At 34.0% G+C, this 27,037-nt stretch overlaps 1 protein-coding gene and 1 pseudogene across 1 annotated transcript in view; one reads left to right on the forward strand and one right to left on the reverse strand.

Moving 5' to 3' along the window:
* Nucleotides 1-25,943, forward strand: part of GLIPR1L1 (GLIPR1 like 1) — a 35,805-nt gene extending 9,862 nt beyond the window's left edge. The window contains 4 exon segments of the mRNA XM_028091337.1: nt 8,396-8,641; nt 11,783-11,895; nt 21,225-21,313; nt 25,852-25,943. Coding sequence (XP_027947138.1) covers nt 8,396-8,641; nt 11,783-11,895; nt 21,225-21,313; nt 25,852-25,943 — 540 coding nt within the window.
* On the reverse strand, nt 885-1,650 carry LOC114199448 (small ribosomal subunit protein eS6 pseudogene; annotated as a pseudogene).
* Nucleotides 25,944-27,037: the final 1,094 nt, after the last annotated feature.

A 27,037-nucleotide genomic window follows, 5' to 3' on the forward strand; every position in this document is an offset into this window, starting at 1 on the left:
TATAGCTAGGAATATATTAAGTGAAAATGCCTGGTTTGAAAATATTTGTTTGCTATTGCTGATTTCTTGTTTGGTTCTGCAATTGTATCTGTCTTATAGTAACTGTGGAAAAAAAATGGATGTTCTATGTTTGTGGTATCTTACTTCTTCCAAGTATGTATAATTTTTGGTGAGGGGTGGTATATGAGAACTCATCACTTAGTCTATTCATTTTTTCAGAAAAGTAAATTATGAATCATCCTCTAGGACCTGCTGAAGTCTCTCTTGGCTACTGTAAACAAACTTTTCATGTAACTATTTTTGTAGTTTGAAGGAATATGAGTGATTAAAATATCAAAAAATATAAGTAGTTAACCAATGAAATTAGTAGTATGAATTTCAATCTACAATTTAAAATGGAAATGAAATGTCATTTATTTATTTCCATTAAATCATCCTAATTGTAATTTTTAGTCCTCACATTGATAAGGGTATTAAAAATGTAATCTTAAACATTTTAAGGACTCCTTTCTCCCCATTATTATACAAAAAAACCTTGTGTCTTTGTTCCAAAAGATAGGGGAATCATTTTAATAGTCAGTCAATAATCATTACTATCCTTCCAAACTAGTCACCATCGGGATGCCAATATCACTATCCTTCCAGGTTTGAACATGATCCCAGGATAGTTCTATGACACAGAAATCTTGATGGAGGCTGGGAGAACTATGTTGATAGTCTACTTTCCTAGGCTACCATCCTACTATTCCCTTTGAAATCTTGCTGTATGCTCAAGGCTATGATTCTAATACTGGTAGTAGCCTTTATTTTTAGCTACTTAAGCTTTCTGCAATGCCCACAATTCTTTTTTTTTTTTTTTTGATGTCTGATCATATTTATTTGTCACTCATAGAAAATCTCATTTTTGACTGGACTCAGACTTAGAGGTAGAGGCTCTCAGAGAGGACAGCCTCCGTCTCTTGGCAATCTGTTCCTGGCGTTTTTCTTTGGCCTCCTTCATTCTCTTGGCCAAAAGTTTAGCATATTCTGCAGCCTCTTCCTTATTTTTCTTAGTGCGCTGCTTCTTCAAAGCAATACGCCGCCGTTTGTGCTGGAGGACTCGTGGAGTAACAAGACACTGAATCTTAGGTGCTTTGGTTCTAGGTTTCTTCCCTTCTTTGTTTAGGGGCTTTCTCACAACATACTGGCGGACATCATCTTCTTTAGAGAGATTGAAAAGTTTGCGGATTCTGCTGGCTCTTTTGGGCCCCAGGCGACGAGGCACAGTAGTATCAGTGAGTCCAGGAATATCCTTCTCCCCTTTTTTTACAATGACCAAGTTGAGAACGCTGAGATTGGCATCCACAATGCAACCTCGAACGGATTTGCGCTTTCTCTCTCCAGTCCGCCTTGGTCTATAGCAGGAATGCCCCTTACTCAGCAGCAGGTGGACACGACCATGGGTCAAGACACCCTGCTTCATGGGGAAGCCCTGTTTGTCATTGCCACCACTGATTCGGACCACATAACCCTTCCATTCTTCACCCAGAGCATCAGCAGCAACTTCTGTGGCCATACGCTTCTCATAAAAGATATGAAGTTTGCGTTCATCGTCCACTTCAATGAGTTTCTGGCAGCCAGTAGCTGGGAAAGAGATGTTCAGCTTCATCCTGAAGCACAATGCCCACAATTCTTGAGGCAAGGAATTACAGAGAATCTATCTACCTGCTGGGAATGTCTTTTTTGGAGTTATGGAGATAGAAATGGGATGTACAATGCACAAAAAATTTAAGAAATCATCTTCCTGACGTGAGTAGATCCATTTGCACTATCCCTCCCATTAAGTATAGATAAAAACCTCAGATATTACATATAAGACAAATATTAGAAGACTCTTAAAGTTGTAAAGAAAAAAAGCAGACAAAGTAGCTAAAGACTCCAAGACTCAAGGAATGACACAGGGTGAGTTCCATGTATTTCCTTTTGGACTCCTGTATATCCTGGACTAAGTATGAAAGAAGCCTAAAACCCAGAAATACCAACGGGTACAGAAAATAAACCCTCAAGAAAAGACTGCTCTCTCTTGACAAAGAAAAAGGCAGTCTAGTAAGGAAGAAATGTTTTTTTTTAAAAAAAAAAAACAATAACCATCTTATTCTGGACAAGTAACAGTGGCGGTGAGGAAGGGAAGCAACAACATTTTTATCTTTTTTAACAAAGGCTAAGTGGAGAGCCTAAACTATCATCCTTGACTGATGCTAGTAAACCATCCCTCTTACCTCCTCTCTACCAATGTCGTGCCAGAGGAGGCTAAGTGAGGAAGCTTCTAGCCCTCATGAGGCAGTAATATGGTGCCCTTTCCCTTCTCAGCCAGGGGTATCAGAAGAAGCCAATCATGGAACTTGGATTTTTACTACCACCCAGCAGTAATGAAGTGGCCCTCATAACAACCTCCCCATGGTATCAGTGGAGGCCATGTCAGGGCTTCCAGTCCCACAAGGTATTGAGATACCCCTTCCTCTCCTTTGGTATTGGCAGAGGCCAAGTAGGGAGCTTAGATTTTCATCCCACCTGGTGATAAAAAGGCAATCCTTACTATCCCAGTGGGATGATGATGTCAGCAAAAGCAAAAGGGGAACCTAGATGTCCATCTCCTTCCAGTAGCAACAAGGTATCCCACATGGATAGTATGAGTGGGAAGCCTAGACTCTCATCCACCAATCAAGTGATAAAGAGGCAGTATTCCTTTTCCCCCACTGGAACAGTGTTAGTGAAGTTCTCCTAAAACAGGAGGATTAAATAAAATCTAGAGTCTCATAACATAAAATTCAAAATATCAAGCATGCAATGAAAAATCACTTATCCTACCAAGAACCAGAAAAATCTCCACATGAATGAGAAAACACAACAGATGCCAACACCCAGATGACACAGATATTAGAATTATCTGACAAAAGTTTTAAAGGACTCATCATAAAAATGCTTCAAAGATCACTTATAAAAATGCTTAAAACAAATGAAAAAGTAGAAAAGTCTCAGCAAAGAAATGGAAGTTACAAAGAAGATTTAAATGGACATTATACACCTGAAAAATATAATAACCAAAATAAAAAATTCACTGGATGGAGGTGCCTGACTGGCTCAGTCAGTAGAGCATGAGACTCTTAATCTTGGGGTCATGATGTTGAGCTCCATGTTGGGAGTGAGATTACTTTAAAAAAAAAAAAACCTCACTGGATGGGCTCAATAGCTGAATGAATATGACAAAAGAAAAAATGAGTAAACCTGAAAATAGAACAATAGAAATTACCAAATCTGAACAACAGAGAGAAAATGGACCAAAGACAAAAAAATAAACAGATCATCAGGAATCTATACAGCAAGAACAAAATATCTATTCATGTCACTGGAGTCCCAGAAGGAATGGAGAAAGATGGGGAGGGGCAGAAAAAATATCCTAAAAAATAGTGGCTGAGAACTTCCAAAATTTGGGTAAAAACATGCACAATAAATCTGAGTGAAGCCCATATATGATGAACCCAAAGAAATTCATGCCAAGATACATCATAATCAAACTTCAGAAAATTTAAGACAAGGAAAAAAATTTAAAAGCAGTGGGGAAAAAAAACAATGCATTACCTTAAGGAAAACAACAATTTCAATGTCATCAAATTTCTCATCCAAATCCACAGAAGCCCAAAGGAAGTGGTACAACATTTTCAATTTCAAAGAATAGTCAACCAAGAATCCTACCCAAAGAAAATATACTTCAGGAATTAAGATGAAATTAAGGAGCACTGGGTGTTATATGCAAACAATGAATCATGGACCACTACATCAAAAACCAATGATGTACAGTATGGTGATTAACATAACATAATAAAATGGTGATTAACATAATATAATAAAATAAAATTAAAACAAACAAACAAACAAAAAGCACTCTCAGATTCAGGAGAACTAAAATAATTTGTCAGAAGCAGACCCATTCTAAAAGAATAGCTAAGAAAAGTTCTTCAAACACTAAGACAATGATGAAACAAGACTCTCAGAATATCAGGGATGAAGACAAAACAAGGCAAAAGGTAAAAATATGAGTAAATACAACAAAGTATTCTTCCATTATGTTTCCTAATTATGTTTGACAGTTAAAGCAAATTTTATAATATTGTTTGATATGGTTCTTAATATATATAGAAAAAATATTTAAGATAATTATATTATTGGTGGAGTGAGTGGTAAAGAACATAAATGGAAGCAATATTTCTATACTTCAGTCAAGCTGGTAAAATGCAGACCCCAGTAGTTTGTGACAAGTTACATAAATTATGTAATATCTATAGCAACCACTAAAACATATATATATATATATATATATATATATATATACTAAAAAACACTATGGATAAATCAAAGTGCAATTCTAAATAATGTTCAAGTAGCTCACAGGAAAGCAGGAGAAGTGAAACAGGAATGAAAAACAAAGGGATAATTAAAAATAAACAATAAAATGGTAGGATTATGCTTCAACTTATCAATAAGAACAGTAAATGTAAATGGTATAAATACATCAATTAAAAAACAGAGAGTATCAGAATGAATTTAAAAAAAAAATCATGAGCCAACAATATGCTATTACCAAGAAACTCACTTCAAATATAATGATATAGATAGATTGAAAGTAAAAGGTTGGAGAAAGACATGTCATATGAAGGTTAATCAAAAGCAAGCAGGAGTGACTTTATTAATATCAGATAGAGTAGATTTCACAGCAAAGAAATACACCAGAGAACAAAGTTACATAATGATACATCAATCCATCAAAGAAATTTTAATAAAAAATTTGTGTGCTCCAAACAACAGACCTTTAGAATATAGGAAGGAAAACCAATAGAACTGAAAGAAGAAATAGAAAAGTTCTCAATTACATTTGGAAAATTTCAACACTCTGCTCAAAAGGAAGACAGAAAATCAGCAAGGATATAGAAGAACTTAATACCATTAACCAACTAGGATCTAACTACATTTATAGAACACTCCACTCAAGAACTAAGTAATACACATTCTTTTGAAGTGCCTGTGGAACATTAACCAAGATTGACCATATCCTGAACCATAAAATGAAAACAACAAATTTAAGACAACTGAAATTATATAGAGTATGTTATTAGAACACAATGAAATCAAACCAGAAATCTATAGCACAAAGATAATAAATTCTTTAAACACTTGGAAATTAAACACACTTATAAATAATCCATGGGTCAAAGAGGAAATCTCAAGGAAAATTTCAAAATACATACTGAAAATACAATATATCAAAACCTATGGAATACAGCCATAGCAGTGCTGAGAGGGGAATGTACAGCACTAAATGGCTACATTACAAAGGGGAAAGCTCTTAAATAATCTAAATTCTATCTAAAGAAACAAGAAAAAAGCAAAATAAACATGCAGAAGGAAGAAAATAATGGAAGAGGAGAAATCAATGTAAGTTGCAAATTAAAATGACAGGAAAAAAATCAGTGGAATATAGAGCTGATCCTTTGAAAAGATTAAATAAAAAAGATAATGGCACAAATAACCAATATCAGGAATGAATCAGGCATACTATTACAGATCCTTCGGGTGTATACTATGAACAACTCTACAGATTTTTGATATTCATAAGCAAAAGAAAAAACAAAAAAAATTTTGACCTAAACTTTACATATTATACAAAAATTAGAACAAATGTAAAACACAAAACTATAAAACTTTCAGAAGGAAAAGTGGAGAAAAGCCTCAGGATCTACAGCTATTGAGGCTTCCTAATATGGCAGATTACTTTGATTATACATGACACCAAGACTGCAAGTTAAAAAAAAGTCAGTAAGTTAAACCTCATCAAAATTAAAAACTTTTGCTCTTTAAAATACCTTGTTAATACATAAAAAGACAAGCTACAGAATAGCAGAAAATATACACAAACCACTTACCTCACAAAGAACTGCTGTCTAGAATATATATAAAGAATTCCCAAAACTCAACAGTAAAAAAAAAAAAAAAAAGTCAATTAGAAAACGAACAAGGAACTGAAGAGATATTTCACTACAAGGACACACAAATGGAAAATATGTTCAACACATTAGCCATTGGGAAATACAAATTAAAACCACAATGTGGTATTACTACACACCAATTTGAAAAACTATAATAAAAAAACAGTGACAACATCAAATACTCAAGAGGATGTAGAAAAACTATATCTGTCATACTTTGCTGGTGGGAATGTAAAATCTAAAATGTTGTAGCCACTCTAGAAAATAGTTTGGTCTTTTATTCTAAAAAAACACATGTACACTTACCATATGACCCAACAATTGCCTTCTTAGGGCACTTTTTGTTTTCCTTTTTTCCCAGAAAAAGGAAAACTTAACTGCTACACAAAAACCTGTTCACACATGTTCATTGCAGCTTTATTTGTAATAACCCAAACTGGTAAACATCAAAATTTCCATCAGTAGGTGAAAGTTAAACAAACTGTGGTATATCCATACTGTGGAATACCACTCGCAATAAGAAGAAATAAACTATGGAACACATGGAACATTATGGATGGATCTCAAGGGAATTTTGCTGAGTGAAAAAAAAGCCAATATCAAAATGGTTACATATTGTGACTGTTTATATAACATTCTTGAAATGACAAAATTATAGAGATGGTGAACATGTTAGTGATAGTGATTAGATGGGGGAATGAGTGAGTATGACTTTAAAACATTAGTATGAGGAATCATTGTGATGATAGAACAGTTTGTTATGTATCTTGATTGTGGGGGTGATTTACTTGTGATAAAACTGCATAAAACTACACAAACACACACACACACACACACACAAATGAATGCATGTAAAACTACTGAAATCTTAAGGTCTGTTGATTGTACCAATGTCAATTTCTTCATTTTGATATTGTTTTATAGTTACATAAAACATTATTGAGGGGGAACCAGGCAAAGTTTGCGCAGGACATCTGTGTACTATTTTTGTAACCTCTTGTGAATTTACAATTAATTTGAAATAAAAATATTTTAAAAAATCATCTTGCCAGGGGCTGGCTCAGTTGCCAGTGCATGTGGCTCTTGATCCTGGGGTTGTAAGTTCAAGCCCCACATTAGGCATAGAGCTTACTTAAATTAAAAAAATCATCTTGCCAATAATACCTACATTAAGACGTTGCCACTCTTGTCAAAAACTGATTCTGGACTCTATCCTGTTTCATTGGGATCTTTGTCTATCCATATCTTATACCAATACTACAATGTCTTTATGTAGATTTATGATGTCTTGATATCTGGTACAGTAAGTCCTCTAGCCTTGTTTTACTTTTTAAAGATTGTCTTAGCTATTGTTGGCTCTTTGAATTTCCATATAAATTTTGAAATCAATTTCCACCAAAAAAAGCGCTACTTGGATTTTTTTAGAAATGGATTAAATATCAATATCCAATCCTTTATCTATATTAAATCTTCCAGTTCCTAAACATTTTACATATATCCATTTATTTGTCTTTACAAATTAATCTTAATGATGTTTTATAGCTTTTTTAGTGTAGAGATTTTTTTATATCATTTATTGGATTTATTTTTATATATTTGTTATCTTTTTAATTATTTGTTTCTGAAGTATATGTGGAAATACAATTTTGTATATTTTCCTGATATCTGGAAACTGATAATTACACTTTTTTCCTATAGTTTTGTTTGTGTATTCGTTTGAATTTTCTATGTACCCAGTCTTGTTATCTATGAGTAATGATAGATTCCAGTCATTATACATTTTATGTCTTTTTTCTTATGTATTTATAGCTCATATATTTTATTATGCCACCTAACTTCCTGTATTATTTACAGGAAATAATGAGACATCTTGTTTCATTTCCCATCTTGGGGGAAAGCTTTCAATATTTCACCATTATATCGATGCCTATTGTAGCATTTTTTGCTTGTTTTGTTGGTTTGGGTAGATATTCTTGATCAAATTAAGGAAATTCTATTCCTGGTGTGCTAAGAGGCATTTTCCCTTTTTACTTATAAATGGGTACTCATCTTTCACTTATGATATATTTGCATGACCCAAATTACTAGACTGTGAACTCTTGACTTACTTAAATCACATTCGAATATATTTATTGAGTGCCTCTAGTGTACTAGGCCATCTGCAAGGTATTGGAAATTCAAAGATAAATTGCCATAGAGTGGGTACTAAATGTTTCTGAAGTAGGACTAAAAAAATGAATAACTGTAAACATAATACCAAAAAAATCTGTATTTTATTAAAATAAATTTAAACAAAATTGGATTACAATCATTAGAATAGCTTTATTAATCCAAGCAAATATGCACGATTCAATTTAAATTATTTTATCTTTCAGACTTGGGATGATGGTTTAGCGAAGGTTGCTAAAGCATAGGCAAACAAGTGCAGATTCGAACACAACTCCTGTTTATCAATATCATACAGATGCCATCCAACTTTTCAATTTGTTGGAGGAAATATCTGGTTAGGTGAATTAAGCATATTTTCACCAAAATTTGCTGTTGTTGCTTGGTTTAATGAAACTGAATTTTATGATTATAATACCCTACTATGTTCCAAAGCTTGTGGCCATTATACACAGGTAAATATTTGACATTTTGTTGATTAGTTCTTATTTATGCACATTTCTATCAAAAGACAACTTTTTTACCATTTTATTTTGAGTTTCTTTTGAGTATCTAAAAAACACACCTTCATTTGGAAGATATTTATACTGGGAATAGAATTCTATGTACTGGAATTTTTTGTTTGTTTCTTTTGTTTGTTTTTCTGGACTTTAAAAATCTTACTCCACTGTCATCTCACTTGCATTGTTTCCAACAAGGAATCTACTATGATCTTTTCTTTATTCCTTTGTGCTTTATGCGTCTTTTTGCTCTGACTTTTACAATTCTTCCTTTATTACAGGTCCTGAGCAATTTCATAATAACGCACTGCAGTTTTTTCTGCTGCAATATAATGAGCTTCTTGGAACTGTATGTCTATAGTTTAAATCAAATTTTGAAAAACATTTGCCATTATTTCTTCAAATATTTCTGTCATTCTCGCTTGCTACTCCCTTCCAGAGTTGTTACTCATGTAGAAGGCCACTTGAAGTTTTCCACAGTTTAATGTTCTCTTCTCTCTTTTCCTGATTGTTTTCTTCTGTGATTAATTTCAGATAGTCTTATTGCTTTATCTTAAGTTCACTAATCAATGACAGTATCTAGTATGTTTAATCTTTCATCTAGCTTTTTAATCATATGGGATACAGTTATAATCATTATTTTAATGTTTTCCCTCCTAATTCTAGCATCTAGGTTACTTCTGGGTTAGTTTCAATAGACTGATTTTCCCTCTTCATTATGGGTCAAATTTTCCTGTTTCTTATCATGCTGCTGGGTAAATTTATTATATTCCCAAATTTGTAAATTTTGCCTTGTTGAATACTGGGTTTATTTATATATCTCTAAATATTCTTGAACTGTCTTCTGGAATACAGTTACATTATCTGAAATTTTTAAAATTTTTTTGGTTCTTGCAAAGCAAGACTCTTGTGCATACTCTATCAATGCCCTAGAAAGTGGTGTTTTCCAGTGGCTAGTAGTAACAGGCTCTATTCCTGGCCCTGTTTAAGTCTTAGCATCTTTCCTCTAGTTTTTATAGTGGTTCTTTCCCAGGCCTCAGGTAGTTTCTTCACATACATGCTGATTAATGCTCTGCTGAACTGACCATGAGGACTTCCTGTAGATCTCTACAGTTGTATCACAGTGAGATTTTCACCTCCCCAGTACTATATTCTCTAAACTCCTGTATCCTTGGTTTCCCCAGACTCTCGGCTCTGCCTGTCAGTTGTGTGAATCCATCAAGCTTCTGCTGGTTTCCCAACTCCCAACCCTCCAGCCATGGCCTGGAAACTCTCCCAAAGCAATAATCTGGGACAATTGTACTGCCTGAATCCTTTCCCCTCAACTCGCAGAGGGCATTATCCTTTTCAAGATACTGATGTCCAGTATCTTGAAAAACTTTATTTCTCATTATTTTCCCAAGTATTCTGGTTATTTCGGTTGGAATTTTTGGTGAGAAGTGGAAGCCGCTTTTAAACTAAACCAATCCTAAAAATGGCACTGAACTCCTAGGAAGCTCCATAAGCAATAAAAAGGGCTAACTTTCTTCTCCGAACTCACTCATCTGTATAAGATGTATTAGTATATAGTGACTTAAAGCAAGTCATTTTTATCAGAGGAGCACTGAACAAAGAGATTAGCAGCTTCCATGTTCCCCTTCTATTCACTCATTGTCCAACAATAGGACACTGTAAGTCTGGAAACCCTTTTCAGGATAGATGTCTGCAAAGAATACGGTTTGGCTACTGCGGGGAAAATCAAAAGAATGGAGTCCAAATGTCAGGTGTACTGATAAAAAGCAGAATGTAATATCCCTAATATGGCATTAAGATGTTATAACTCACAGCCTTTATATAATCCTTTGTCTCTCTCTTTTGCTTCAAGTCAAAAGGAACCTGTTCCCAAATACTCCTTTTCCACTATCACTGCTACATCAGAATTGGAAGCTCACTCCACACTGGCTAATTTACACATATGCTTAAATAATTAGGAATGAGTGCATTCTTTCTACTTGTTCAGCAACTATATCTTGCTTAATGTTCTAAACAAAATGAGCTAAAAATTTCCTGCATTTTATATTCATATTGAAGTTACAGCCAATGTTCATATTGTCACATCTAGTCCCTTTAATGAAAGCAATACATTTTAAACCTATATTTACTTTTACCATTCTCAAAGCCAAAACAGAATCGTAACTTAGATACATTAAGCAAATAGAATTTCATGGAATAGCCACATACTCATGAACCAAGTTTTTAAACATGAATTCTTAGAAAAAACGTATACTTGCAGTTGTATGGCTTATTAACTTTTGAAACATTCAAAAGGAGAAGGATCTTTTAAGGATCAAGCTTAATCTCATTTTATTAAGTAGGAAACCAGCTCAGAATTGCTGTCAGTCTCTAAAGCCACACACATGGTTAGAAGCAAAACTCATCTCTTCTCTCTTACTCTTCTCTCATCTCTTACTATTACTAAAGAAATAGTAATCTTCTTCACTCTTTTCTCTCTCCCCTGTCTAGTTTTCCATAGGAGTCATCTTCCTTTTGATAACTTTGCTATTCTTTGCAACTAGACAAAAATAAACATACACCATCTCTGTGGCAGGCATCTTTTGCAGAAGACTCATTATGTTCTTAATCTCTATTCTTATCTGTCTCTTGTTTACTTAACAAAGGTAAGAATATGGTTCAGACCACAAAATTTAAAATGTGATCATAAATGAAGTAGAATTTTTCTGAGAAAAAGAGATAAAAGTTTTTATTGTTTCCATTTATAGTCTGATTTTGATATCATTTATATGATATGCCCATAGAGAAAATGAAAATATATTTCATAAATCATCTAGAAAAATATAATTTTGTCTTTATGGTATATTCTCCTTTCGATTTATGAGAAATCACAGTGAGGAAAAACTAGTTAGATAGGCCTCAGGAAAGTAGCCTTAACAAAATAATTGTTTTAAAGTTAATATTAAAATTAAGAAAATAAATAGAGAGTAAATAGTTATATGCATTCATTTTTGGTAGCATGACAAAGATTATACCTGCTCCCATAATGCATTGTTTGCATAAAGTTGTTTTGCATATTTTATTTTAAAATTCCTTTCCTTATAGGTAGTTCGGGCCAATTCATATAAAGTTGGTTGTGCAGGGACAATGTGTCCTAAACTTGGAGAATTTGAAACTGCAATATTCGTATGCAACTATGGACCTTCATAAGTTATTTTGCTATTTAAAATATTTTAAATTAAAATACATGTTAAGAATTGTTCCCAAAATAGAACCTTATACTAAAGAGGCAAATATATTTTTAATAAGTGGAAGTCTCCCTCTGTAGTGCTACTCAAGAAATAAAATAGAAGGTGGTGAGAGAACATTACCTTATGTAAAATATTATACCTGTCATGAAATACTTAAACTTGAGAATGAAAATTATGGAAACTGTTTAAGTTAAAAAAAAGAGAATATAAATACATTGCTACAGTAATATCCAAATACATGGAATACAAAATAGGTTGGCAAATGCTTCTCTAATATGACATAACGGGATGAGTAAATGATTGAGAATGACAGTGAAATGCACATTCTTCTAAGAAAAGACTACCATAATTTTTAATTGCCTTGCTAATAATTGCATATATAAATGGAAATATAACATTAGCCTATGGGAGTCCCCAATAATGAAATTCTGGAACTCTAATCCCAATAGATCTGTACAAGGAAGAAGATAAAAATCATTTAGTAGTCCAACTCTTTTAACAACCAAATTTTTTTTAAAAATGTATAAAAGATGAAAACACAGGCAAAGAATAAATATAAATAATTTGCAAAAAGGATCTGAGATGTGCCAAAATTGCCATGGAGAAGTACAAATGTGTATATCTCTGTATTTTCTTTTTTTTTTTTAATATTTTATTTATTTATTTGACATAGAGAGAGAGAGAGACAGAGTGAGCACAAGCAGGGGGAGTGGCAGGCAGAGGCAGAGGGAGAAGCAGGCTCCCCACAGAGAAGGGGGAGCCCGATGCGGGACTCGATCCCGGGACTCCGGGATCATGACCTGAGCCGAAGGCAGTGGCTTAACCAACTGAGCCACCCAGGCGCCCTCTCTGTATTTTCTTTGGTTGCCTCTCAATCAGAAACAAAAACAAGAATGACAAATACATAGCCTTAAAACCTCAAGCAAAGTACAATTTTCATAAACACCAGAGAAATTGCAGAACTACCGAACACTTATTTATTACCATCCAAAATAGAATATATAGGGAAAACAAATCCAAAAAAGATAAAAAGAGCATCAGTTATCTGTGAGATAAGTTTAGGCAGAATTGATATCCTGAACAAGGCAGGGCCAGAAAAATATTTTAAGAAATATAGCCCAAAACTTTTCAAGCTTAAGGAAAATTATAAACTCCCAGAACCAAAAAGGCTAACAAATCCCAAGTCACAAGAAACATGAAGAAAACTATACCAACTCACCTTATAATAAAACATTTCAAAACCAGTAATAAAGAGAAAATCTTAAAAGCAGTCAGAGAACTAAGACATGTTACATACAGAGGGACAAAGATAAGGATGACAGCAGATTTCTCAGTGGTAACAATGTCAGAGAGAAAACAGCAATATCTTTAAATACTGGAAGAAAAAAAATTGTCCCCTGGAAAATCTATATCTTTTGAAAATACATTTCAAAATTAAAAGATTTTATCAAACCACTGGAAATGGTAACTACATGAGTAATATAGTTTTTCTTATTATTTAATTCTGTTCCAAGGATAATTGTTTAATCAAAGATAATAGCAATGTATTGTGAGAGTTACGACTACATAAAATTAAAATATGTGCTAACTACAGCATAAAGGCTAAAAGAGAAAAATCTAAGTATATTAAGATTCTTCTACTCTGTTAAGTGCAGTAATTTAAATTGACTGTGACAGGTAAAAGATGCATACTCTAAGCTCCAACTACTTAAATAATAAAACCACTTACAGCAAAGGCATCAACAAAGCAGATAAAATTAGATTTAAAAAAAATATTCAGTTAATCCAAAGAAAGACAGAAAAAGAGGAAAAGGGGAACAAAGAACAGAGGAGATGAATGGAATAATTAAGATGATAACCTTAAACCTAACTATATCAATAATCACATCAGGGGTGCCTGCATGGCTCAGTCAATTAAGCAACTGACTCTTGATTTCAGCTCAGGTCATGATCTCACGTTCATGAGATCAAGGCCCGCATTGAGCTCCACACGCAGCATGGAGTCTGCTTGAGATTCTCTGTCTCTTCCTCTCCTTCTGCCCCTTCCCCCCACACACATTCACTCTCTCTCTCTCTCTCAAAATAAATAAATAAAATCTTAAAAAAAATAATCACATCAAATTTAAATGATACAAACATCCAAAGAAAAGGCAGAAATTCCAAGATTGGATAAGAAATCAAGAACCAATTATATGCTGCCTACAAAAGCACATTTTATTTTTTTTATTTATTTTTTTAAAGATTTTATTTATTTATTTATTTGAGAGAGAGAATGAGAGAGAGAGAGAGAGCATGAGAGGGGGGAGGGTCAGAGGGAGAAGCAGACTCCCTGCTGAGCAGGGAGCCCGATGTGGGACTCGATTCCAGGACTCCAGGATCATGACCTGAGCCGAAGGCAGTCGCTTAACCAACTGAGGCACCCAGGCGCCCAGCACATTTTTTTTTTGAGATTTTATTTTTAACTAATCTCTATACCCAATGTGGGGCTCAAACGCACAACCCTGAGATCAAGTCACAAACTCCACTGACTGAGCCAGCCATGTGCCCCTACACAAACACACTTTAAATATAAAGACAGAAATAATGAAAAATCAACCACAAGAAAAAATATATAAAGAACATAAATACATGGAGGTTAAATAACATGCTACTAAACAATGAATGGGTCAACCAAGAAATCAAAGGGGAAATATAAAAAATACATGGAGACAAATGAAAATGAAAACACAATAGTCTAAAATCTTTGGGATACAGCAAAAGTTGCTCTAAGAGGGAAGTTTATAGCAATACAGGCTTATTTTGAGAAGAAAAATCTCAAATAAACAACTTTACACCCATAGGAGCTCAAAAAGGAAAACACAACTCAAAACCAGCAAAAGGAAGGAAATAATGAATATTAGAGCAGAAATAAATAAAATAGAAACTAAGAAACAAAACAAGACACAAAACAAAAACCCCAATAGAACAAATCAATGAACCAGAAGTGGGTTCTTTGAAAAGATAAACAAAATGATAAACTTTAATCAGACTCACCAAAAGAACAAAAAAAGGGAAGACTCAAATAAATAAAATCATAAATGAAAGAGGAGAAATAACAACTGATACCACTGAAATACAAAGGATTATAAGAAAATATTATGAAAAATTATATGCCAACAAATTGGACAACCTAGAAGAAATGGATAAATTCCTAGAAACATATAACCCACCAAAACTGAAGCAGGAAGAAATAAGAAAATTTGAACAGACTGATTACCAGCCATGAAATTCAACCAGTAATCAAAAACTCCCAACAAACAAAAGTTCAGAACCAGATGGCTTCACAGGCAAATTCTACCAAACATTTAAAGAAGAGTTAATACCAAGTATTCTCAAAGTATTCCAAAAGACAGAAGAAGGAAAACTTCCAAATTCATTCTATGAGACTATTACCTTGATACCAAAACCAGATAAAGAAACCACAAAAAAAAAAGAAGTATGGGCCAATAACTCTGATGAACATAGATGCAAGTCCTCAACAAAATATTAGCAAACCGAATCCAACAATACATTTAAAAAATCATTCACCACAATCAAGTGGGATTTATTCCTGGGATACAAAGATGATTCAATATTCACAAATCAATTAACATGATATGTCACATGAGTAAGAGAAAGGATAAAAAACATGATTGTTTCAATAGATGCAGAAAAAGTATTTGACAAAGTACAACATCCATTCATGATTAAAAAAAAAAAAAACCTTCCACATAGTAGGTTTAGAGGGAACATACCTCAACATAATAAAGGTCATCATCCTCAATAATAATAAAAAAAAAAAACAACTGAGAGCTTTTCTCCTAAAATCAGGAACAAGACAAGCATGTCCACTCTCACCACTTTATTCAACATAATACTGGAAGTCCTGGACATAATAATCAGATAAGAAAAAGAAGTAAAAGGCATCTAAACAGGTAAGGAAAAAATAAAAACTTTCACTATTTGTAGATAACATGACACTATATATAGAAAACCCTAAACTCCACCAAAAAACTATTAGAACTGATAAATGAATTCAGTAAGGTTGCGGGACACAAAATCAATGCATAGAAATCTGTTGCATTTCTATACACTAATAATGAAGTAGCAGAAAGAGAAATTAACATTTACAACAATCCTATTTACAGTTGCACCAAAAATAATAAGGGCACCTGGGTGGCTCAGTTGGTTAAGCATCTGACTCTTGCTTTCAGCTACAGACTTGTTCTCAGGGTCGTGTGTTCAACCCCGTGTTGAGCTTAAAGATAATATAATAATAATAAAAATGTCCAGGAACTCAACCAAAGGGTGAAAGACTATAAAACATTGATGAAAGAAACTGAAGACAATACAAAGAAATGGAAAGATACTCCATTTCATGGATTGGAAGAACAAATATTGCTAAAATGTCTATACTACCCAAATCAATCTACAGATTTGATGTAGTCACTATCAAAATACCGACAGCATTTTTTATAGAACTAGAACAAATAACCCTAAAGTTTGTACATAATGACAAAAGACCTCAAATAGCCAAAGTCATCTTGAAAAAGAAGAACAAAACTGTAAGTATCACAATCCCAGATTTTAAGATCTACTACAAAATTATAGTAATTAAAACAGTATGGTACTGGCACAAAAAGATACATAGGTCAATAGAACAGAATAGGGAGCCCCAAAATAAACCCACAATTATATAGTCAATTAATTTTTGAGAAAGAAGCAAGGATGTGCAATGGGGAAAACAGAGTGTCTTCAATAAATGGTGTTGGAAAAACTGAACAGCTATATATAAATGAATGAAACTGGACCACTTTCTTATACCACACACAAAAATAAACTCAAAATGGATTAAAGACCTAAATGTGAGACATGAAACCATAAAATCGTAGAAGGGAGCACAGGCAGTACTTTTCTGACATCTGCCATAACATTTTTCTAGATATGTCTCCTAAGACAAAAGAAACAAAAGTAAAAATAAACTTTTGGGACTGTATCAGAATAAAAAGCTTTAGCACAGTCAAGGAAACAATCAACAAAACTAAAAGACAACCTATTGAATGGGAGAAGATATTTGCAAATGATATCTCTAATAAAGGGTTAGTATCCAAAATTTATAAAGAACTTATACAACTCAACACACACACAAAAACAAATAATCCAATTAAAAAATGGTCAAAGACAGGAACAGACATTTCTCCAAAGAAGATGTACATGTGGCCAACAGATACATAAAAAGATGCTCAACATCATTTATCACCAGGGAAATGCAAATCAAAACCACAATCAGAATAGCTAAAATCAAAAACTCATGAAACAACCAGTGTTGGTTAGGATGTGGAGAAAAAAGGAACCTTCATGTGCTATTGGGGGGAATGTAAACTGGTATAGTCACTGTGGAAAAACGTATGGAGGTTTCTCAAAAACTTAAAAATAGAATTACCATATGATCCAGTAATTCCAATACTGGGTATTTTACCCAAAGAATATGTAAACACTAATTTGAAAAGATATATGCACCCCTATGTTTATTGCAGCTTTATTTACAATAGCCAAATTATGGAAGCAACCCAAGTGTCCATCAATTGATGAATAGATAAAGAAGTAGTATGTATATACAATGGAATATTACTCAGCCATAAAAAATAATGAAATCTTGCCATTTGCAACAACAAGGATGGATCTAGAGAGTATAATTCTAAGTGAAATAAGTCAGAGAAAGACAAATATCATATGATTTCACTCATATGTGGACTCTAAGAAACAAAACAAATGAACAAATTAACAAAGAGACAAAAAAATGGATAGTTTAACTATAGAGAACAAACTGATGGGTTACCAGAGGGGAGGTAGTTGGAGGAATCAGTGAAATAAGTGACAGATTAAAGAGTACACTTATTATGATAAACACTGAGTAATGTATAGAATTATTGAATCACTATAACAGTATAGTTATAGTGAAGCTAATATAACACTATATGTTAACTATACTTGAATTTAAATAAATAAACAAAGAAACACACAGAAATAGATTAAAAGTACAAGAATGGAAAAAGGTTTACTATGCTAACATTAGTCAAAAGAAAGCAGCAGGGTCTATGCTAATAACAAATAATGTGGATTTTAGAGCAAAGAATAATACTAGAGTTAAGAAAGTCATTTCAAAATGACAGTGAGGTTGGGGTGTCTGAGTGGCTCAGTCAGCTAAACCTCTGACTCTTGATTTTGGCTCAGGTCATGATCTCAGGGTTGTGAGACAGAGACTTGCATCAGGTTCTGCACTGAGTGTGGAACCTGCTTAAAATTCTCTCTCTCTGCCCCTCCTCCACTACTCACACATGGCAGTCTCATGTGTGCTCTCTCTCTCTTTCAAAAAAAAAAAAAATGAAAGTGGGGTTAATCAATCAAGAGGCAACTTGGTGAAATGGAAAAATTCCTCCAAGGACACAAATTGCAATGAAATAAAGGAAAACCACAGAGCAATATCTCCTGTGAATATATGTACAAAAATCCTAAACAAAACTTAGTATTTGAATCCATCAATATAGTAAAAGCCTAAGACACCTTGTCCAAATGGAGTTTATTCCAGGAATATAGAGGTGGCTTAACATTCTAAATACATCAATCAATGCATTTCACCATATTAATCAACCTAAAAATAAAGATCACATGATCATCTCAATAGATTGAGAAAAAGCTAAGCATTCACTCCTGATATAAGCTCTCAGAAAACTGGAAATAGAAGGGAACTTCCTAAACCTAATAAAGGACAGCTGTGAAAAACCTATATGTAATATTATACCAAGAGTAAAAAAAAAAAAATTTATGTAAAGTACCAGAGAGTAAATATATTAAGCTTTGCATGCCATATATATTGTTACCTTCATCTTTGTTTTTATTTTGTTTTAAAGAACCCATTAAAAATGTAAAAAAATAAAAAATTCTTTGCTTTCAGACTGCACAAAAACAGGCCAGACTTGGCCTAGGGGCCATACTTCGCTGACTTCTGGTCTATAGGTCTATATAAAAAAAATCCAATGAAATCTGTGAAAATTCTTCTAAAACTAACAAGTGAACTTAGTAATTTTTCAGGACACAAGATCAATATACTCAGTTACATGTCCATATACTAGCAATAAATAATCATGAATTAAAATAACAATACCATTTATAATAGCATCAAAAAATATAAACTATCTAGGAATAAACCTGGCAGAAGACATGAAAGACCTCCACACTGAAAAACTACACAATATTCATGACAGAAATTAACAAAGATACAAATAATTGAAGAGATTATACTTTGTTAATGGATTAAAAGACTCAATATTGTTAAGACATAATTTTCACTGAATTGATCCATAGATTCAATATAATCCCAACAAAAATTCCAGATTTTTATTATAGAAATTGACAAACTGATCATAAAATTCATATGGAAATGGAAAGGACTTTTAATAGCCAAATCAACTCTGAAAAAAAATAACTGAAGGGCTAACACTATTTTTTTTAAAGATTTTTTCTTTTTTTTGAGAGAGAGAGAGCACGAGCTGGGAGGAGCAGCAGAGAGAGAGGGAGAATCAGACTCCCTACTGAGCAGGGACCCCAACACCGGGCTCAATCCCAGGACCCTGACATCATGACCTGAGCTGAAGGCACACACTTAACTGACTGAGCCACCCAGGCTCCCCAGAAGGGCTAACACTATTGTTTCCAAGAATTATTAATGCTAGAATAATCACAACAATCGATGTAAAGTTAAACAAATAGATCAGTGGAACAGAATGTGGAGTCCAGAAATAAACCTATACATGCTGGTCCACATATGTTCAACTAATTTTCCAAAAATGCACAAAGGCAATGCAGTGGAAAAAAAGGTTTTTTTTAAAATGATGCTGGTACTGTTTGTCATTCTAAGTAAACTTAGATCTATACAACACACAACCTATAATAATTAACTCAAAATGGATTATAAACCTAAATATAAAACCCAAAATTGTAAAACTGTTGGAAGAAAACACAGATGAAATCTTTGTGACCTTAAAATAGCCAGATTTTTTTTAGTTACCACAAAAAAAACATGACCCATTAAAGAACAAATTGATAAGATGGATTTCATTAAACTTTAAAATTAATGCTATTCAAAGACACTGGTAAGAGAATAAAAAGAACAGGCCATGGACGGGAAGAAAGTCTTTGTAAAGCTTATCTAATAAAGGGCTTATATAGAGAACATAGGATGAACTCTCACAATTCAATATTAGAAAAACTTAAAACTCAATTTTTTTAAGTGGACAAAAGAGTAATAAAGAAGACATGCAGATGGCAAATAAGCACATGAAAAAATGCTCAACATTATTAATCATTAGGGAAACACAAATTAAAACCACCATGAATGCCACTACACAATTAGAATGGCTAAAGACTGGCCAACACAAGCCCTGACAAGGAAGTGAAGCAACTAGAATTCTCAACACTGCTGGTAGAAATATAAAGTGTTACAACAACTTTGAAAAAACTGTGTGGAAGTTACTTGAAAAGTTAAATATGCATCTACCATATGATCTATTCATTCTTTTATCCAAGGAAACGTAGGTCCATGTAAATACTTATATATGAATGTTCAAAATGTGCATAGTAACTTTATTTGGAATACCCCAAATGTCCACCAACAAATGAATAGATAAATAAATTGCTGCATATTTTTTAAAGGAATACTACTCATGTTATTAATGGTTTCCTTTGTGTACTCTAGGTAATTAACACTTTTTTAAGTCTTCCACAGATAAAGAGATGGGGAAGAAAAGAGGCTTGTTAAAATGTATCAATTTATTTTATTGAAAAGCAGGCATAATAGCTGCCAAGTCTTATTGATACATCACCAAAAGAACTAGCAAGAACTATGGTATTGAACATAAAGCATATGTTTCCACTTGCAATTTAAATTTTATTCATTCTATTTACAAAATCAAGAGATAATGATAGTGTTTACAACAAAAACTTTGTGGCTGTCAACATGCATAATTACAATGGGTTCACATCTAATTTGTATTTTACAGAATATTTGAGAATATAACTGCCATGTGGATTAGGGACATCTTGTAAACAGTTTTAATGGTTTCTTTTACAAACAAAAGAAGCATAAAATTGGGACAAAAGTTGTTATTTTTCCTTTTAAATATTCATGAGTGAGTGACCAAAATAACTTGCATAAATTCATGCATAAAATTAGAGAAATTAATAGTCATTTGGCTAATCAATTATTCTCTTTTTTACAGAGGAAATTTTCCAAATAAGCCCCCTTACACTAAAGGAGTAGCCTGCTCTTTGTGTGCAGAAGAAGAAACTTGCAAAGAGAATCTCTGCCGTAAGCAAAAAGGAAAAAAAATAATCGTAACATTCTATTTGGAGAAGAGTTTCCATAAATTAATTTTAAAATTTGGATCCTCAAGTGCATAAGTAATTATTGACAATATTTGATTGCTACTATATGATGATATAAATCATTTGTCATAAATTATCATATTTAAACTCAGATGATCCCTCCCTTCTTCACTGATTATTTTTCCTCTCATGCTAAAGGACAGAAAGGAGTAAGGTATAACTGTGATCCAGTTTGCTACTATACTCAAAATATCTGTTCATTGAAATTTTTCTTATTTGTATTAGTTATTAGTTATTATTATTAGTTATTATCAAAATAGTGACTCATGCAGAAGTAATACATTAATCAATGTGCAAATTAATTATGATTTAAAGCAAATATGTTTCTCTTCCATTATCAGTCTTTTGGCTCTCAGAACAAAGATTTTTTTTAAACGATAAGTGCATAAATTCTTGATTGAAAAAGAATTTTCAGTGAAACAGTGAAGAGAGAAGATGATCTGAAAACTGTAAAAAAAAAAAAAAAAAGAAGATTTGGTGCCATGAAAGAAGACAGACACAAAAATAATGTATATTAAATGATTTCTTTATATAAAGTTCAAATATCAAGCAAAACTAATCTACATTTGGAGTCAGGATAGTGGTTACCTTTAGAGAGCAAAGAGGAGTTAATTAAACAGAAGAGGATACCAGAAGGACTTTCTAGACCCATAGGTCTATGTTTACCTACATGTGTTCACTTTGTAATAATTCATCAATCTTTCCATTTATGAGGCATACATACTTTCATATTGATATTATACTTCAGTTAAACAATGAATTAGAAGTATCGTCCCTCTAATTTTAAATTTCATTCAAAGCAGTTTAAAAAATAAATCCAAGGGTGCCTGGGTGGCTCAGCTGTTAAGCGTCTGCCTTTGGCTCAGGTCATGATCCCAGGGTCCTGGGATTGAGCCCCGCATCGGGCTCCCTGCTAGGCCAGAAGCCTGCTTCTCCCTCTCCCCCTCCCCCTGCTTGTGTTCCCTCTGTCGCTGTGTCTCTCTCTGTCAAATAAAATCTTTAAATAAATAAATAAATAAATCCATTGTATATCTCCTATTTGCAAACTAATGTTTTCTAGTTAAAGGGACATAACGATAACAATGATACGCTTTTTTTTTTAACTTCCCCTTCCTGCCCAGTATCCAACCCAGTTTCTTGCCTGAGCTAGTAATCTCCCACCTCTCCTCCTCCAAATTGTTTTACAGAAAGAAAATCCAGGCCAAATCCTTTTCTTAAAAATTCCTCAATTGCTTCTTACTCCAATTAAAGAAAAATATGACTCTATTCCAAGGCCAGTAAGTCCAGTTATGATCAATCTGTCCCTTGCTTTTCTCCCCTACCATTTTTGTTGCTGTTGTTATCCTCCCTTTGATACACTAAGTGCCATCATTACCAGCCTCAAATATTCCAACCTCTTTCTGAAATCTCCAGCATCTGGATCACCTGTGGGTCTGTTTCTAGTTTCAAGATTGTTTTGTTTTCTCTTGGTTTCGGTAACATACTCTGTTTCTTGGTGTGGTGAATTATCTTTAAAGATGGCCACTAATAATTCCTCCCCTCCTTTGCACATAAGCCACTCCTCCCAAAAAAGTGGACACTATTTCTCCTCCTCTTCAATGAGGCCTTGATATTGTGCCAGTTCTGGGCCTACCCTTTAGAAGAAACTTGGCAGCTTCTGCTTTTGCTATGTTGGAAGCCTCCCAGATTTCAATTCCACACTTTCCTGCTGGAGAGGTCACATGGAGAAAGGCCCTGGAACAGGAGAGGTCATCTCTCTGTTGCAACCCTAACTGAGCTCCAGCTAAATGCAACTACGTCATTGAGTCCTGATGACACTACACAGAGCAGAGTAATTGTCTTGTAGAGCCAGCCAATCCAGATAATTGTAAGAAATAATAATAAATTATTGTTTTAAGCCATTGTTCTGGAAGTTTGCGTCATAGCAGTACACAGCCAAAACACTTGGTGTATGCCTAATTAGTTTCTATTAAACATCTAACAACACGTGTAAAACAAAAATGCAGAGAGTTCTACATTTTCCTCTGCTGAACAGTTAGAGTCAAGGTTGTTTACCTTAATCTAAACACAGCTTAGTCAACACTGGGTTAGAATTTATGTAAGGCTTGTTCACCTCTGTTTGTCTCTGCTCTAAGGGCACAGACTTCCAGGGCTTTCCACTGAGAGATTGCTGTTTACTGTTGCCTTTCCCCAATAGGTTCTTAATTCTAATCCGTATTATTTTAGCATTCTGAAATTACTGAAAAATCTGCTTTGTTTTCCAGAAGGTTTCAGCCTAGGATTTTAGCCTCCTGTTCCTCATAGCTTCAAAATTAAACAAATACTTTGAGTACAGAATGGCCATCTCTTGGACTCATTCCTCCACCTTTACCTTTCACCAGGATCTTAAACTGCTCAATTCTCCTATTTTCTCCCTCTGGTCCTACAAGGCCAACAAAAGCTCCGATGGTTTCTGTTTCCCCAAAATCAGCCTCTGCCTGGGCAAAGCTGAGATTTTCAGCCCTAGACCTGGGCCCAAGATGAACAAATGGCTCCAGGGGAAAAAAAGACAGCTTTCATAACATCAGTCCATTCTCTGTGGATCTCCTGCTCTGAAATCTTGACCTTCCAGTCTTTGTTGCTTTAGCAAATCTCTGAGATTCTTAAACATTGTTTTATTGTACTTTATCTGGATTTTCTAGTTTTACTTAATGAGGACTTTTCTGCCATGAGTTTCTCCATCCCAAGATTCAAGCAGTTATTGACAATGGGTTTCCAAGAAAGCACCACACAAGCTGCAAAGGCTACAATAAGTTTTGCTACCTGGCAGGAGGTGTTCTCCCAACTTGTTTCTTTTCTAAATTGTTCAGAAATCACTTGGCTCTTCCTCAACTTTTGCTCTTGCAAATTAACCTTAGGATAACCTTATCAATTCCACAGGAGACCTTGGAATTACATTGAATTTATAAATAAATTTGGAAAGAATTAACATCTTTGGGGCGCCTGGGTGGCTCAGTCAGTTAAGTGTCTGCCTTTGGCTCAGGTCATGATCTCAGGGTTCTGGGATCAAGCTCCACGTTAGATTCCCTGCTCAGCGGTGAGTCTGCTTCTCCCTCTCCTCCCGGCTCCTGCTCTCTCTCATTATCTCTGTCTCTGTCTCTTCTCTCTCTCCAATAAATAAACAAACAAATAAATAAATATTAACATCTTTGCTCTGGTATGTTCCACTTATTTAAGTCCTATGACTTCTGATTTGTGTCTTCTCTCTTTTATGTTGATTAGTGTTTATATAAAGCCAATTTTTAGTTTTGTTGACTTCCTTTTTGAGAGATGGGAGCAGATTAATAATAGACTTTCTCCCCTTACTTTTCTGTAAGGAAACTTTATTTTTTCCTGAAAACTATTATATCCAAAGCCTAGAATTATGTTCAATACATAGTACACACTCAAAAAGTGAATAAATGAATGAAAGAAATTAAAATTTTGATTTCCTAACCAACTGCAGGATGTTGTTAAATAGAGGGAAAAAATTTGATGAGGGAAAGACACAGAGCAAAATTTGGAGCCAAAGCCACATCAGAAGTGAATGAGATATTTTTTTTTTAAAGATTTTATTTATTTATTTGAGAGAGAGAGAATGAGAGATAGCACGAGAGGGAAGAGGGTCAGAGGGAGAAGCAGACTCCCCACCGAGCAGGGAGCCCGATGTGGGACTCGATCCCAGGACTCCAGGATCATGACCTGAGCCGAAGGCAGTCGCTTAACTGACTGAGCCACCCAGACGCCTGTGAATGAGATATTTAATGGAGGGCTCTGGGAACCAAAAAGTCAACATGAAGGAATTACATTCTCTTTCAGGGAATTTAAATGGGCATGGCAGAGTGCCACAAGTAAAGTCAACTACTTTACATAGTTTTGTCAATTGTAGTCTTTTTTGCCTTCAACGTGAAAGCTGCTCTAGAAATATCTGTTGACATGACTTTGTTGGCAGAAGGCATCATATAGATTTTTAAGCACTGAGGGATTTGTGGAGGAAGCTTTCATTTTCTTAAGTTAAACTAAGTTTAAAGCCAAACTAAGTTTCCTAAGTTTATCACCTTAGTTAAAAAACCAGAAAGGCAAGTGAATGCCTTTTTTTTCTTAAGATTTTATTTATTTATTTGAGAGATAGTGAATGAGAGAGAGTATGAGAGGGATGAGGGGCAGAGGGAGAAGCCGACTCCCCGCCGAGCAGGGAGCCCGATGTGGAACTCGATCCCGGGACTCCAGGATCATGACCTGAGCCAAAGACAGTCACTCAACCAACTGAGCCACCCAGGCACCTGCAAGTGAATGCCTTTAATTCTGTAATTTTTTGTCTACCTTAGGTAATAAAGAATGTGATAAACTGGAAAGTACGTATCAAACTATTTCAATATTGATTCAATTACTTCCTCCCCTTGAAACTAAATGGAGCTTTTAACTGTTGTGTTTTATTGACAGAATATCCAGATTGGAATCCATAGGGGAAGGCACCTCAGCAGATATCATGTAATCCATTGTGCCTAGTTCCTGTTCTTCTGAGACTATTTTAATTATCATTTATATATAAGAAAAGTTCTCAGACATGACAATAAACAAGCAGTTTATGACTAAACATAACTGTCATCAGTTTAACTCTTAAAACTTCTACACTCTTATCTGTTATCTAAATTTAATGCCTGATTTTGACAAAAGATGTATTGAGTATAGAAGGGTAACTGTAAAAAAAGAAAAAATTAAGTTTTTTTAATGCAATTTTACATTGTATCAAGAGTCCCACTCTCTAATTTTCTAGATTGTCATTTTAGTTACAGTAGACTTAAAGAACATTTCAGGTATTAAATATTTTCCTTATATTCCAGTGGTTTCCTTTAAGAATATCATCAACATTATTCAGAAACAAAATGTTATTGAGGAAAGTTTCAGATAGCATGTAATGTCATATCAGCAGTTGGGGAAATGGATAGGAACAGATTAAACTAAAAAGGAAATAAATTAAATTTTAAACCTTTGAAAGGTAAATGTATGTTCTTTTAGGAGATTTTAAAATGTGCCCTGTATAAAATAACAGAATATAAAAAGTATACCTTTTAAAACCTATACAACTGTAGTATAGTTAATAACACCTCTACAAACCAAAGAATCAGTAAATTCTGCCATTTCTTTTGTCCGAAGACAAAAAAAAAAACCCACAAAAAACAACAGAAACCCAAATTATTCAATTAATTGTTTTAAAAATGAGTTATGTTGAATTGTTGACTTCTATGGGCTAAACTATCTAGATCTCTTTCTTCTCAACTAAAGTAACCACCAACTTCCTCCACTATAAGTATTAAAAATCATTTTTAAATATATTTTTAAACAGAAATTTTTTTTGAGAGAGAAAGAGAGAGCAAGCAGGAGAGGAGCAGAGGGAGAGAATGTCAAGCAGACTCCATGCTCAGTGAGGGGTCTGACGTAGGGCTTGATCTCATGACCCTGAGATCATGACCCGAGGTGAAATCAAGAGTCAGATGCTTAACTGACTGAGCCACCCACGTGCCCCTAAATGTATTTTTAACATGACTGAGAGTTGTTTTGTTTATATTGCTATATACCTAAGAATTTCCACATAGCTGGAGGATTGTTGCTATTCTTTAAAAAAGCC

This window comes from Eumetopias jubatus, unplaced genomic scaffold, assembly GCF_037043125.1.
Source record: "Eumetopias jubatus isolate StellerSeaLion01/CBP00866 unplaced genomic scaffold, mEumJub1_p1.0 scaffold_8, whole genome shotgun sequence".
Classification (NCBI taxonomy): domain Eukaryota; kingdom Metazoa; phylum Chordata; class Mammalia; order Carnivora; family Otariidae; genus Eumetopias; species Eumetopias jubatus.